The 16,144-nt window shown below is 29.8% G+C and overlaps 2 protein-coding genes across 2 annotated transcripts; one reads left to right on the top strand and one right to left on the bottom strand.

The window, feature by feature from the left end:
- The first annotated feature begins 100 nt into the window (after window positions 1–100).
- On the top strand, window positions 101–6,383 carry LOC129948435 (O-acyltransferase like protein-like). The gene is made up of 11 exons (XM_056059437.1): window positions 101–129; window positions 3,197–3,339; window positions 3,849–4,227; window positions 4,290–4,363; window positions 4,427–4,626; window positions 4,698–4,810; window positions 4,862–5,078; window positions 5,147–5,334; window positions 5,401–5,536; window positions 5,693–6,028; window positions 6,093–6,383. The coding sequence occupies exons 1-11, from the start codon at window positions 101–103 to the stop codon at window positions 6,258–6,260; spliced, it is 1,983 nt and encodes a 660-aa protein (XP_055915412.1). The 3' UTR covers window positions 6,261–6,383.
- A 2,903-nt stretch (window positions 6,384–9,286) lies between these two features.
- Window positions 9,287–16,144, bottom strand: LOC129948252 (nose resistant to fluoxetine protein 6-like). Its single transcript, XM_056059180.1, has 10 exons — window positions 15,775–16,144; window positions 12,430–12,832; window positions 12,297–12,370; window positions 12,039–12,238; window positions 11,862–11,977; window positions 11,588–11,801; window positions 11,341–11,528; window positions 11,151–11,283; window positions 10,760–11,095; window positions 9,287–10,695 (listed from the first exon to the last, which is right to left on the bottom strand). The coding sequence occupies exons 1-10, from the start codon at window positions 16,058–16,060 to the stop codon at window positions 10,480–10,482; spliced, it is 2,166 nt and encodes a 721-aa protein (XP_055915155.1). The 5' UTR covers window positions 16,061–16,144; the 3' UTR covers window positions 9,287–10,479.

The raw sequence follows: 16,144 nt of genomic DNA, 5'->3' as shown, positions 1-16,144 counted from the left end.
CCTGATTATGCTAAGTACAAAGTGTTAAAATTTCTTTTTTATCATTTTTATTTTATTTTCAATGTAGGGAAATTTTATTCGTACATTTTTTCATCCCACCATGCCACTTAAGAGTCTAGATCATTTTTGGTGAGTAGTCTACTTTTAGGTGATTTGCTTTAATCAACATATTTAAAGGTATTGCATATTTATCGGATACGATTATTTGTTAATAAAAGTCAGCATAATTTTATGTGCCCAATGACCCAATGAAATAAACTAGTAGTTAATTTCTGGAAACTTGTTTTAGATTTAATTTCTTAATTTTTCACTAAAAAACATTAAACCAATTTTTCACTGTCACAGTTTATCTGTTTTCGAAAATTGCGAATACTACCACAAAGAAGTAAATGTCTTTTTTAAGTTCGTATTTTGGTATGCATACTTTATGAAACAAACCATTTAATAGAAGCCGAAATTTTTCATTTTGATAATTTTTTTCATGTGCTTCTTTAAAATAACCATAAAACACCAGCTAAAAACCCGTGTTAGGAAATAAATTTCATAGCATATTATTGTGCTGTAATATAAGTTTGTTGATTGCATACTTTCATAATAGAAAATTAAAAACCATTCGGTTTTCTTAGGTTTTATAAAAAAGTTATTTGGTGGTCGTTATGTTTGAAACTAGGTAGGGTTTTGATATCTTGTTTGAAATAGAAAGTGAACAAATTTAGCTACACATCATCTTCAAAATGAGAAAAGAAGGGGGAATTTTTGGGTTGAATGTGAGTAATGAACAAGATGTTGGCATAAAAAGAAAGTATTGTCAAATGTAAAGGATGCAAAGTATAGAATTCAAATTTGTTAGTAAGAGACAGAAAATCAAAATTCAAATAAATCAAAAAATAAGCAGACCTCGTGACTCCACATTAAAAATTATAATTCAAAACGTTCTTCGCTGTTATTCTATTATGTAAAAAAGTTTGGCATTCAACAAAGCTAATACTTAACTAGATCCATAAGTCCAAGGGTTTGATATTTATATTTCGAACTCTAGTTTTTTTTACGTTTAAGCCTGATGATATGTATTCACTGTAACCCTTTTAAATAGTGAAGAAGTGTGTAGGGGTTTCAAGTTATAAAATTGGCAAGTCTGTCCCTTTACACTCATTTTCTAAAAAAATGCTAACTTTTTGCAAATATAAATATTTTTAGTACCGAATTTCAGCAAATTCGTAAAATTGGCAAGTGTGTCCTGTTACACTTATTTTATAAAAAAAAATGCTAAGTTTTTGAAAATATAAATATTTTTTGTAACGAATTTTAGCAAATTCGTCTGTTTTCTTCTCTCTTCCACTGCCTTTAAATTTGGTGAAACTTTATTCCGTTCTTAAAATATGAAATTGTACTTATTCAGGGTTAAAATTTAACATTCTATTCAACAAAATAATGTTATATGTATCTAAATTCAAAGTTATAATAAAAATAACTAATGATTTCCAAAATTTTATAATGCCGATCATTTTCGCTTTAGTTTGAGAAAAGATAATATTTTCAATGTTTCATAACACAAACTCTCATGATACAAAAGAGTATGCGCCAAAAACACGTGCAATTGTTTGATTTGTTCTTATAGTGGTTGGGTTCATGATGATTGCTCTAAGTGTGATATCAATAATATTAACAATACAAGTTATAATGTGTACCTAGTAAAGCACTATTCAAACCAAAAAAAAAACAACAAAAAAAACGTAGGTTTAATTAATACAACCTTTTAAGGGCCATTGAACTCATGATGATTAGTTTACCTACTATACTAACAAAGTTAAGCACGAGTATTGCAAGCGATTCATATAAGATTAGATATTATTTTGATTTTTCACAAATATGTTTAGTAATTATCTTTTGAATTTAATCAATTAATTTCTATGAAGTGTACTATAATGATATCAGCTATGATTATTTTTTAATTTAAACTTTAAAAAAATAACCACATGAGATCATTGAACTCAAGTCTGAAACATTGGATTAAAAGTGATCTTTTGACAATTTTAAGGTGAAAGGTAAGATTTTTCAAATATTGTTAATAGATTATAATTATGTAATAAACAAAAATTAATAATCAAAGTTCATTCCACTCTTTCCACCTACATACATTAATCTTCCGAAACGCACATTTGTTTTGTTCGCAGCAAACCAAATTTCTCTATGAACTTTTGGTTTTGTTTAATTTTAGCTCATGTCACACTTTCACCTGAATCTGGAAACAACAATTAAGTACCTATTTTTTGACACTTTTGTAGTCTTGCCATTTCTCAAACTTAACATCTTAATGCGTTTCTGCATCCTAAACTTCTGTTACTCTTAAGTACAGCTTCTGAAATATCGAAATGTGTACTTTCATTTAAACGCCTACACTGGCTGACACAATAATTCAATGGAGAAATCAATAATGACCCACTATCAAAAAAAAACCTAAAATGTAGGTACATATGTTTATAATAATATTTGATGAACCTGTTTTGAAATGAAATTTACGAGTATGAGCTTAAATTAAAACTTCAATAATTAACCCCAACCGTAAGAACTTTTTTCGTTCATAATTCGGGGTTCTTAGGAACTATTCTATCAAAGTTATTATTATATTGGTATAAAAGTTTTGCAACAGAGTTGTTTCATTCGATAAGGTTTCTATATCTTATAACGGTAGCGTTATTCTTATATCAAATAAATATTTAACATTTCGTCAAATATGATCAGTCGAACTTAAGTGCGTCGCATGCTCCGCGTCGTCGCTCGCTGCCGCTGCTGCTCCAAATGCGCAATTCACTTACCTCCTTAATTTTTTTTTTAATTCGACAATTTGACAATCTGTGATCATTTGATTAACCATTGATAAGTTTTTGATTATGCTAAAAATGCAATTTTATCAAATCCAAAATCATAAGAATGTTCAATTTGTTTGAGTTTTTAATATATAAACTGATGTCTAACAGCGTTTTTGGTCAGAAGCACACTGCCAGTGAGCAGGTGAGGTTATTAATGAGGTGTTCTTAGTTTTATTCAATTGAATCACTAAAATCAGTGTCACATAAATAAGAATGCGGAGTTCTAAGGGGGTTTTTATTTTTGTTGTGTTAAACATTTTGTGTAAATTTTCATCTAAGGTCGTGAAAGGCAGTGAAATCGAAAAAAATCTATATGTTAATAAAAGTATTGAATTTATAAAACATACTTGGGAAAATGATTTCCTTAACGAAATCGAGTCCTTAACTCTGAATTTAAGTTTTGAGTGCAATCAACATATTGGTGCAATTGTAACGGCAGTTAAAAACCGTGAAAAATGGGCAATAAAGTGTAAGTTTATTGAGATTCCGAATAAGTTGTGAAGTTTATTTTTGTTTTTATGATCGAATGACGTTTACATTAAGCACGCGAAAAATAATTACGAAACGCAATCATAAGATTTGTTTTTGTTTTCATTCTGTTTAATTGCTCTTGAATTATTGGACATCGAGTGTAATCATATTTTAATTATAAATTTATCTTTTTAATATTCATGAGTAAATTTGCAATTGATGTAACAATAAAACACTAAACATGCATTTTGGAAAAAAGCCTATTCTATTGCACATATGGTGTTTTGGGACATATTCAATAATTACTCTGAATGAACTTTGTTATTTTTAAATCTTAAATCTTAGAGACATAACAATTAAGACATAGATATAGTGTTGTTATTTGATTAATAATAAAAACGTGAATATGTTAAATTTAAATATGCATATGCATCATGACATTTAAACAAAAATATCGTTTAAACAACTTTCAGACGAACAAAGTTAATTTGTGACTTTATCTTTCAGTTCTCGATTCCTGGGGGAAGTTTCCATCGGGTGTATTGTGGGGAAATTTGGTTGAATTAGGAAGCTTCGATGAATGTTTACTAACAGAACATACAATTGAAAATCAGTCACCCAAGGAAATAATCCGAGGACAATATTGTTTGGCATCACTTCCGTTTTGGGAGTTATTTCACAACATTTACCCAGAACTCTCACCAGGACTACAATTAAAGATTGGAATTTGTATTCCCCGAACATGTGCAGCGTTTGAAGCAAATGAGGTTTTGAATGAAATCCTATCAAGAGTTTTCAATATTACAAGCCCGTCAGTTATAGTTACTGAAGGACAATGCACTAAGAGTATGCAAACGAAGTTTGATATAATGGACTGGATTGCAATGTAAGTTGAGCAACATAACCCGAACTGTAAACATAAATATAAGTAATCAAAAAATGCACCAGATCAATATTTTCATTTATAGGAATTCTGATAGTGTGTAGTTCAATTTATGATGTCACTGCAAAAAGACGAGGAAGTAATGAAGCAAAATTCGTTATTTTAATTTATACAGAAAGTACTGAATGTTTTATTGTTTCAGGTGTTCCAAATGAGGCTCTGGTGGCATTCTCGCTTTATGTCAACATGAATACCTTGTTCCGGACTTCATCTAAAAAATCCCCCAATATAATCAGTTGTCTAAATGGTATTCGGTGCATGTCAATTATATGGATAATCTTCGGTCATAGTTACATGATGAGTTTGCTCTTACCAAATGCAAATAGCAAAGATATTATTGATGTAAAAAAGTGCATCCTGACGTGAAAGTTTAAATTGATTTTAATGTAATGATTTTGGTTTGGATTTTGTAGTGGGCTCGAACTCCTTTCTCCATGTTTCTGCAGTGTGGCACGATATCTGTGGACTCTTTCTTCTTTCTTAGTGGTCTGCTTCTCATTTGGTCGGGCATGAGGGAAATGGAGAAGTATGCATAATCCAACCATATTTTATTTAAAGTTAATAATATTCTTGAAAGGACTGGAGGAAAGCTTGATATACTTATGATGTATCTTCATCGATATATTCGTCTAACTCCAATAGTGGCTGCTGCTATATTATTTTATGTCAGCCTATTCCGACATATGGGAAATGGACCTCTGTGGAACAATTTTACAAGTTCATACAAACTCTGCCATGAGACTTGGTGGGCAACTCTTTTGTATGTTCAAAACTATGCAGCACCTGGAAGAATGGTTAGTTTGATAAAATTCTATTAATCGCAACAGGAATCAATTATAATATAAAATTTTTTTCTTTAAAGTGTTTGGGTCATACTTGGTACTTAGCAGCAGATATGCAATTGTACATTATATCTCCGTTGCTTTTGATTCCAATATTTAAATGGAAGAAAAAAGCTATTGGAGGTGTTATTGTCTTAGGAATTCTTATGGTAGCCTACGTTTTCACAATTATTATGATTAATAATTTTTCTGTTTTTAGTCCAACAGGGTATGTGACTTGTTTATTAACTAAATATTGACTAAAGTATTTATTGAACTGCTTTTAAAATTCTAGAAATTTAGGTGAGGATACTCCCGAAATGAGGAAAACATACTATCCCACCCATGCCCGTACATCACCTTGGCTTATCGGAATTATTGTTGGATATTTTCTGTACAACTATAAAGACACTCGCATAAAAATGCCAAAGGTTTGTTTACATTTTAAAAGTAATGCGGTAATTGTCAGTAGATTGGTGATTTTATTTGATGACTAATTCACAAAACTCCTTCTTCATAAATTAAAATAATACATAGATTTAAAAAATAACCGTTTTTGAAAAAAATATTTCATATCAACAATTTAGGTTGCTATAATTGGAGGCTGGATAATAGCATTGGTTCTATTGGCAACTGGGATATTTGCCTTGTATCCCAAGGTTTTGCCTGATGCAAAACCTTTGTCCACAATAGAAGGAGCTTTTTACTTAACCTTAAGCAGGGTAGCGTGGCCTCTTGCCCTGTCGTGGATTGTATTCGCATGTGTTAACGGTTATGGTGGACTTGCTAATACTTTCTTGTCATGGCCATTTTGGCAGCCAGTAGCAAGACTTTCATACTGTATGTACATTATTCACTTGACGGTCGAGACCATAAATGCTGGACGAACGAAAGTAAACTTACATTTCTCAGATTATGATTTGGTAAGAAAAGCATAAATAATCTTCATTTGTAAATATATATTAAGTATATGTTTTTGATTTTCAGATGTTACGTTTTTGGGGAGATTTCGGTATCACGATTTTAGTGTCTATTGTTGCTTACTTAATGTTCGAGTCACCAATGATGGGAATCGAAAAAATTTTGTTCAAGTCAAATCCAACAAAAAAAGCAAAGACTATTTCAAAGGAAGGATTGTGCGAACACCAACCGTAACTGATTTCAAGTGCGTGCAGCACGTTATTATATAAATCAAACAAAAACTATGCAAAAAGTGTGCTCTGTGCAAAGTCTACATTAATTCATTTTTATATTAAAATTTTAAAGTGTCATTTTAAATTTATTTCGAAATTCTTATTTCGTAGTTTTTACATGAATATTGAAATTAAAATCGTACTTTTAATCAAACATATTGTGGGATATCAAGAATTGAATGCTACTTGGAATGTTTCCCATCGACGAATTCAAGATTCTAGTAACTACATTGCTCATCAATGAATACAAACAATCATTTTGAACGTTTACCCGAAATTCCTACATTTTTAAAAATGTTCGGTTACGGTTTGAGATTTTGGGAGTTAAGATAACTAGGGAAGACATTAACATGCTAAATATGGACTGCTAGCAGTCAACTTCGAGTTGGAGAAACTTTTTGAATTTATTTGTACTCGTATACTTCGTTAATTTGTCAAACTTTATTAAAATAGATGTCCTTCGTTGCTTTGAAAAAAAAACTTGTTGGTGCCTAGATATAATAGACGGTATTTTTAAATTATTTTTTGTTTTTGCCAAGAAACCTACAAGAGAGAAAGTGTGTCTAATTAGGTGGAATCACTTTTAAAGGGGATTTTCTATGCGAATATAAATCGATAAGCAGTTCATATCTAGTATGTAAATGACGGAAGAATGGAAAGGAGTTTGTCTTTCGATCTACAAACAAAAATAATAAAGAAACACGGAGACAGGAGCATTATTGCGTAGGGTTGCTTTTCTGTGTTTGATGTTGGACAGGTCATCCAATTTCATGAAATCATGACTATAAGGAAGCATATCGTGTTATTTTCAAAGAAGTTATTTTCCGTATTTTTGTATTTTACTAAAATCTTAAAATTATCTTAAAGCTAGACAAAAGGTCTTTAAAAAACTAGCGTAAATAACAAAAACTTAAAAATATATTACTGGCCCTATGCGCGTGCTCTAAGTTATTCCATTATCTTATAACTACTGCCTTTCAGCCTAAAAATAATTTTAATACTAAATAACAATAACTTAATCTAACATTAAGAAAATTAAAAAAAACTTGGTATCCTTACCATTATTTTTTATTTTATATAAAACTTAAAACGAAATTAAAAAAAAAAAAAACAGAACCAATTATAGTACTTAAGCTATTTAAAACTAACCAAATCCAAAAATACTAATTAAAATTACTTAAAAACTAGAACAACCATGGTATGTTTTTAAGGTGTTTTTTGGTGCCCCTTTAAGCCAGACAACTTTTAATGCCATTTTCAATTTGAAGCCACCAAAACTGGTTGGGTGTATTCATAAACGTCAGCCTAACTAAGAACTGCGTTATCTGCACTGCGTTCATAAAGTCAGATTTTCGATTGAACTAACCTAGTCGAACTGCAATACCTACCGTTCATAAAAGTCAGACTTTCGTCGGCGTCGGGCAGATTGTGCAGCTGAATTATTAAAATAATTTTACATTGAATTACATTTAATATGGACCTCGACATCCTAGAATGACTATGGAATATATCGCCAACAAAATTTTTTTGGCAGCCATTTCCTCTGACCTTTATGAACTCTGTTTACATACAAATCGAACTAAGTCAGATGAATCAGAAAAAAAATGCGATTGTACTTGCGTAGATTTTCTGCGTTTATGAATACACCTGTTCTCCTGCCTCACCCTATCTCTTCAGTCCTTATCGGAAACATTGCTGCTGAATCGAATTCGCTCGGCTCCGTCCAGTGAGAGTACGTTTCGACTGTAAAGGATTCGCCTATCTACTTATTCTTCCGTATATTAAGATCAATATGCCTTTAGATGTCATTTTTAGCAAGATAATCATATCAACCACTCTTCAAAATCGGTGAGTGCTTGGCGATAAACCTCTGTGGTACCCTGGCCATCTAAGTCTCCCGATTCCAAAACAATTAAACATTTGTGAGCGGATCTGAAAAATCACGGTTACACTCTATTGGTTTATTGCTGTCTTCTTCTGCTGAAGTTCTTGAGGAAATTTGCCAATATTTAACCTTTTTCGCTCAAAATAAATCAAAAATGGTTAATTCAAGAGAAAATTTCAAATTTTTCTAAGAAACAGTCTAAATGCAATGTTATCAAAAAATATCAAACGTACAAGAAATTAGAAAAGGAACCAATTTATTTGTACTGTTTTGTTAAACAAGGATATTTAAAATAATAATTAGATAACGAGCAAAAGTTTTTTTTTTTTGTCAAACTTAAAAACTTATTTCTTCAAGGTTTGAACTAAGCTTGAAATAATTTTAATGTGAAATGTACACAATATGTGTTCTTATAGACTTTATATGTTTACTTGCAAAAATTCTCCATAATCACATCATATGGCAATTCGGTACTAAAAAATCGTTGTTAAAATATAGACCCTTAGAGCTGTATTTTGAATTCTTTGAACTTTGAAATTATGTTTGTTTTAACAAAAAATAAGTTTTACAAAATTTTAACCCAATATTAAGTCTTGCAAATAAACGTAAAATAATCAGAACCTCGCATCAAATTTAGTTTATGCTTTATAAAAATTCAATTTAGATTTAGTTCTACATTCTTAAATGCCTAGTTAATGTGTAAATAAACTAAACAAATCATAAAACACTTTGCAAATAAATTTTATTTTTTCCATCAACGCTACATCTCACTAGTTTACCGTAGCATAAACAAAAATTAAGGTTTCACTCTAACCTTGACCGAAGTTTTACTTTTAATTGAAAATAAAGCTTATTGAGATTTATTTTATTAAAAATGGCAATAAAAAACAATTCTGATCTCTGAAGAATTCTCTCAGATGTTTAAGCTTTGGTTTGTTCATTCCAATTTCAATACTTTTCAACCTTTAACTAAGCTAAAGCTTACAGAACAAACACAAAAAGTATACCATCACTTTTATCAAAGAGTTAACAAATCATACCATCTTAATGTTTGGAGTTTTATCAGCTCAAAGGAATTTACTTGTTGTTTAAAAATCCCAATCCGAATAAAGGATAAGTATTTTAGTTTTTATTTGAGGTCAATTATTTATTTCACTAGAACTAAGTTTCACGTAACCTCTTTAAAGCATTTATTATATTTTAGAAATAGTTGCCTACTTTTGCTTTTCTTTGCCATATTTTTGGTTTCGATGAAAAGTAGTCTTTGAAAATGAGATTTTAAAAATATTTTATATTTTTTTAAATATTCAATATTTGTAAATGACACCACTTTCATCGACATTACTTCAATAAGTTCATATTGAATGAAGTACATATAATACTAATATTTTATATTTTATTCAACATCATAGTCAACATCATAGGTCTCTATAAAAGCACACACATTTTTCAATTTTTGTTTCTATCATTTCAAATCTCTGAACAGTATATTTTTGGACGATTTTATCAATTTTTTGAACAAACTTCAAAAAAGCAACATTATTATTTTCTGGATTTTTTAATTTATTCATATTTTTTCTTAAAAATTACAAAAAATACTTTTTTTTACAAACCATAAAGACAAATTGTATCACTTTTATATTTAATTAATCTATTTAATTCCTAAACTCAAAAATCCCAAGAATATATTTAAATGAAAATAATTCTATGTTTCATTGTAGAAACATAGCTTATCATAAATTATTCAAACGTTCTTTATCAAAAAATACTTAACTTAAAAGCTTGATTTAAAAAGCTTAAGAAGGTATATTTTTGTGTTTGTTTTTTGTATGTTGAAAATATTGAGAACAAATTGTTTTTATCATATTATTGGAATTGAGTTTTTAGTTTGTATTAATTACATTAACAAATTATCTTAACAATATGGTTTATATGAAATGATTTTCAAAAATCAAATCATCAACTAAAAAATTTGATTTTTTTTAACTCTACGAACATTATTTGAATTTAAAAAAATATTTTGGTTGGCGTGACTTGGTTTGCGAAATCAGTCAGTTACAAATAAATATCGAATACAAAATGGTATAATACAAGACAAAATATTTTTGATTTGAATAAGTTTTTTACTTTTTACATAACACATCTTAAATCATCCAAATCTATTCGTTATAAGTAGGTTCTTAGGTCAAACGTACATCTTATTCATTTTACTTGACTATAAAATTAACAATTAAAATTCTTTGTGACTAAATTACAAAAATAAATACTTTTACATTATAACTAATTCAAAAGTCTCTCAAGCCTTTAGATCTTTGGTTTCAATATTTGTTGTTATCGTAACAGCTGGTTCTGCTGTTACAATAGACGACAAAGGTTCTGCTGGTTTCTTAGGGGGTGGACTTCCTCCACCGAATATAGCCTTTTCAATTCCCAGAATAGGTGCTTCGAATGCCAAAGTTGCAAATATAGACAATGTCAATGATATACCGAAATCGTGCCAGAATCGAAGAATCTAACAGGGTTCGAAAAAAAAATTTAACAAAATCTGTACTTAGAAGTGATATGTTAATTCTTACAGCTTCATAATCCCCAAATTTGGTATCGTGTTGGATTCGAGCTCCATTAACCAGTTGAACAATTCTATGAATGACGTACATACAGTATGACAGCCGTGCGAATCCTTGGAAGAAACTCCAAGACAAGAAGTCATTAATTATTCCACCATGTCCATTATAACAAGCCCATACAATCCATCCCATAGCACAAGCCCATGATGCTCTGCTAAGTGGTTCGTAGAGAGCGCCTTCAATAATAGGTGCATTAGGAGTGCCTGGAAGAATTCTCCAGTATGGTCCCCAAACACAAGCTAACATAATTCCAAATGCAACTGCCCATCCCAAAATAACCAATGACTGAAAGAATTACGGGTAAGACATTTGAAATTAGAAGAATTTTAAGTATCTCTACCTTTTTCATTGCAATAGTACGTCCACGGTTATACTTAAAGAAGAAGTAACCAAAGATTACTCCGATAAGCCATGTTGGAACTCGGGTATGAGTTGGATAGTAAGTAAGTCTCTGTCGGAGGTCAACATGATCGCTAAGAAAAACGAATTATTATATATACATAGCTTACTCTTAATTAGTTAAAACTTACTCTTGGACACGGAATAATGTGAAGCCTTCCTTCATAAATGTGGCAAATGTACATGCCATGCACAAAACACCAAAGATAACTATTGGAACAAGTGCTTTCTTGCCCCATTTCCATAATGGAATGAGGAAAATTGGTGAAATAACATATAACTGAGTATCTACTGCCAAGTACCAAGATTGACTCACGCACTGTAAAATAAATCGAACATTATACAATTCTTTTAAGCGATAGATGTCAAAAACCCTACAATTTTATAAGGGAAGACATAATTCTGAACGTATAGAAGAGTTGCCCACCAAGTGTCTGAGCATCTTTGATCTTGAGTTCCGATCTTCATCCACATAGGTCCACGCCCTGAGTATTTGTACAGACTCATAATGTACAAGATGACTACCGCTACTACAGGAGTCAAACGAATATATCGATGGAAGTACATCAAAGGAAGATTTAATTTGCCCTTCCTGATTAGAAAATTGATTTTTTGTAAAATTTAAATTAAAAGGCTAAATGGATATCCTTACGTCTTTTCCATTTCACGGAAAGCACCCCATAGCATCAACAAACCACTCATAAAGAAGAATGTGTCCACACAAAGGGTTGCGTTTTGCACCAACATTGAATATGGCGTTTCAATCCACTAAAAATCACAATTGACGTCAATTTTGATCAAAACAAACAAACTACAAAATTAAACTTACAGTGTAGAATTTATTCCTATCAAGATGAGGAAGTTCATAGAAGGTCATATAGCCATGTCCGAAAACTACCCACATCATGGATATGCATCTCATGCCCGCCAAGCAATGAATAACATTTGGATTGTTAGTCTTTTTGACAGTGAAAATCTTAGGAGCATTTGAATAAACCGAAAATGCAGTAAATAGAGGACGTCCTTTAACTGTGAGAAAAAAAATAAATATTACAAATTCTGGCTTTCCGTGTTTCATTAAACTTACGTCCTTGCTTCTGCTGGACTGCATCATAAATACTGCTTAAAATCATGATAAGAACTATACAGCAAATAAAAACTCTGGAAATGAAATAGTTCCTCATTAGTGAAATATTAAGGACTTGAGTTGAATAACGTACATAGCAAATATATCAATTCCACGAAGAACAATTGGATCATCTGCCCTACAATAATTTTCCATAGCCATAGGTTTAGTAACAACTTCATTGGTAAGTTTCTCGACAACGCTTTTATAAATAATATTAACATCAGCTGCTGAACATGACTTTGGAATACAAATACCGAGTTCAAAGTTTTCTGGATCTTTTTGTTTGTAACTTATACGGGCTTGAAGGGCATCGTTGCGAGGCTTAACTTGAGAGAATAGATTTTTAATCGGCACTTGGGTTAAACAATATTTTCCATGAATTGTATCAGTCTCAGAGAATTTTCGCGAAGCTGCTATGCATTCTTCAAAGGCTCCCATACTAATTGTGTGTCCCCAAAATAGACCCATAGGCATTCGACCCCATGAATCTGGCCCTGTAAATAAGTAAACAAATATAGTTTTTAATTTTTTTTGGTCAATTTAAAAAATGTAGATACAAATATAGAACTTCAGATATTATCGTAAAGGACTTAAATTTCGATAGTTTACATCTTAAGGTTTTAAAAATGTCAGGGAGACATTATGGCGTATACCTTATTTTTATTTTTACATTTTCTGAAGAACCTATTATAATAAATCTTTTAATACTTTATACCTATGATCTTTATTTGTTTGGAATATCGATTTTAAAGATGACTGTTTAATAGAATTGAAGTATTGGTAAAAAAATTGAAATTTGCAGTTAAACAAGTAAAAACATAAAATGTATTAAAAAAATAGGTAATTATGCTTTTCTTTAAAATAAAAAATAACTTTTGTGTGTGTTTCACGGATTTAAGGGTTATCTGATTTAACTTTAACTTATATCAAACACCATCTCCTTTTGAAGAAGATAATGGTTTTATATATTTTTTTACAAGTCAAAAATCTAAGCCAGCTATTTTAGGATCGATTTTAATGTTTGTGTAAGGATAGTAAAAAGTAATCCTGTTTTAACAGAGGGGTTTTAAATACTTAGATTTAAATTTACCCTTCAACAAAATCAAAGATCATGCTCATAAATTTGAGAAAAAAGTGATTAAACTAATAAGTTTGCTTATCAAATTAAAGTTTATGATTGTGGCGTATCAATTTTTTGTATCTCTTATTTAAATCAAAAATAATTAAAGTGGTCTATTCCAGATGTCTATTATCAACAAGCTCTTTGACATATCTTCAAGATATTTGTTAATTGTTGACAAGATTTTGAATGGTTTTTATCTGTTGTATTATTATCAAATTGTTTTAGAGGAATGTTTAAGTTTAATCTCTTGAACATTCAAAATCAACTTAAATCTTATTATGAACCTTGTTTATTTTAAGTGTTTTGAACTGAATTTTGCAGTGATTAGACTTATGTACAATAAAGTTCTAAGCTCAATTTTCATGTGTACATAATTTCAAAAATTATTACAATATTCTTCTGATGCAGCGTAAATACAAATTACAAAACATTAATAATGAGTGGGGTCTTTATAATTGACGATGAGATAATTTGGATTTTTTAAATTTATACACATTTTTAAAAGTTCAGTCGAAAAAAAAAATATTAAAATCAAATTATTTTAAATTTAAAGATAATTCTCGAATTTTATATGTCCACTTCTTTTGTTAAAAACAATACGTTACACATTTCTAGCTCAATGACTCCGTATTTACAAAATGGGGAAGTTAACCTTAACAGCGACTTTTTTCTTTAAGCTTCCTTTTATACAAATTATGTTTTTATGTACTTAACTGGTTCAAGTTATAGTAAAAGATCTAAAATTTTGAAAACAAACAACAACTGAGTGAAGTAATAGTAAAATTTCGAAAACAAAAACGGATGCAGATTAAATTCTTTATCAAAGATTCAATGTCAGGGATTATGTTTTTTCTTTCAAACATGCTTGTAGATATCCTTATTTTTATTTGGAAAGTACGTAAAACAATAACTTCATTCAAAAAAAGATTATCAATGGAAAAAAAGCTGTATAGGCTAATTGACAAGGTATTACGCAATTGATAAATTTTTTTGTGGGAAAAAGTTTATTTCTAATCTATTTTTATATTTACGTTAATTGTTAATCGATTTGACCTATTAATAGTCTTATATGGGCCAGTCATCAAGATAACGTCAGAAATGTGAGTTAAATTTATTTCTTAATGGCGCTAAGTTCTCAAAGAACCATCAGAGACAACTGATTTACAACTGTCACCAATTATTGTAGATTTGGAAATGAATGTTTTTCCAATCAGAACACTTTATTTAAGAAGCACCAACTAATGGTAGTTAAAATTATAAAGATGATCTTAGTTTTTTCAGCAAATATTTCCTTTAGCAATTGAATAGAAATTAAATGTTAACGGAATAACAATTTAAAAGAAATTAATGTTAAAAAAAAGTCTTTTTATCTTATAAAGGTTGTTTGAAGAAGTTGTTTTTATTATTTTATTGACTTATCAAATGAGCGATGGTTCGCACTTGCGATTTGTATCACTTGTTTGATAATGATATAATTTTTAAATTAATGTCATCAGTTAATTTCCAATTAATCTTTTATATTATCTATTTGGTAAGTCTTTGAAATAAAATTATAAATTTAATAAAAATTGATAAAAGCTATATGTTTATAAGGACCTACATATATACATACATAAATATATTTGAAAAAAATGAAAACACTTAATTTTTGTCAATCTTATTAATTTAACCAAATATCATTTGTATCCTCTTGTTCGAGTCGTAAACTAAAACATTTTTATCGTAGTAATAAAATTTGCCACTAATCAAACACAAAATTAATTTAGATTTCTGTGATACCAATAAAAGTTGTTACAGAATAACTATTTTTATTTTACGTCGCATAAACCAGCTTTTTGATTGATTTATCTTTAAGGTTAAAGATGTTATTTATTTGTAAGGTAATACTTAATACGAAAACCTATAAAAAAACTACTTTTAATCCATCCGGAATTTATAAATTAATTTAGAATTAACACCTTACTTACATCAGTATGGCAGTACAATAAAACAAAAATATTTATTAATTTATGAAAGCAGAAGTATTGTCTAGTTCCATGCTACTTCAGAGGGAAACAATATAAGCTTTTGCAATACCCTATTGTATATTTCTTCAATGAAGTCTTGTAAACTTATTTATGATCCACTTAAGTTTTATTCTATGGTTTAAACTAGGTATTTTTCCAATTAAAAAAGATGTTGGGGTAATGTTTTCTTCCTAATATAAGTCACTTCAATTAAATCACTGTTCCAAATGATTTTAACCATCAATAAGGGGAATATAGTCCTTTAATTTTTATTTTCAAAGACAAACACCACAAACAAAATTCTTACACTCCAAAGCCCATTCCTGGTAGTCCAAAATTCCACTGTATATCTTTTCCAAATGACTTCTGCAGAGATCATTGATTTCTAAATTAGCTCGACTAGATGAGTTGTTAGCAAATAATTCATGCGCTTCTTTGAAAAACGCAAAAGCAATATCACTTTTAAAAGGCGAAGGAGCTAAATCTACTGATCTGATATTTCCATAGTTTGATGTTTTTTCAATTGAACACTGCGCGTATCCTAAAACGGTTAGGAGAGCTATAGACAATCCCAAATGGAAATGTCTACCCATGTTAAGCAATTTAATCCTTTTTTAGTTCACCGACCGAACACTCCTACACGTTTGAAGGGGATTTACGAAATACGTGACTTTAAA

The sequence above is a fragment of the Eupeodes corollae genome, chromosome 2, assembly GCF_945859685.1.
Source record: "Eupeodes corollae chromosome 2, idEupCoro1.1, whole genome shotgun sequence".
NCBI lineage: Eukaryota > Metazoa > Arthropoda > Insecta > Diptera > Syrphidae > Eupeodes > Eupeodes corollae.
The sequence above is the reverse complement of the archived record's forward strand: the minus strand, read 5'-3'. Positions and strand labels throughout refer to the sequence as shown.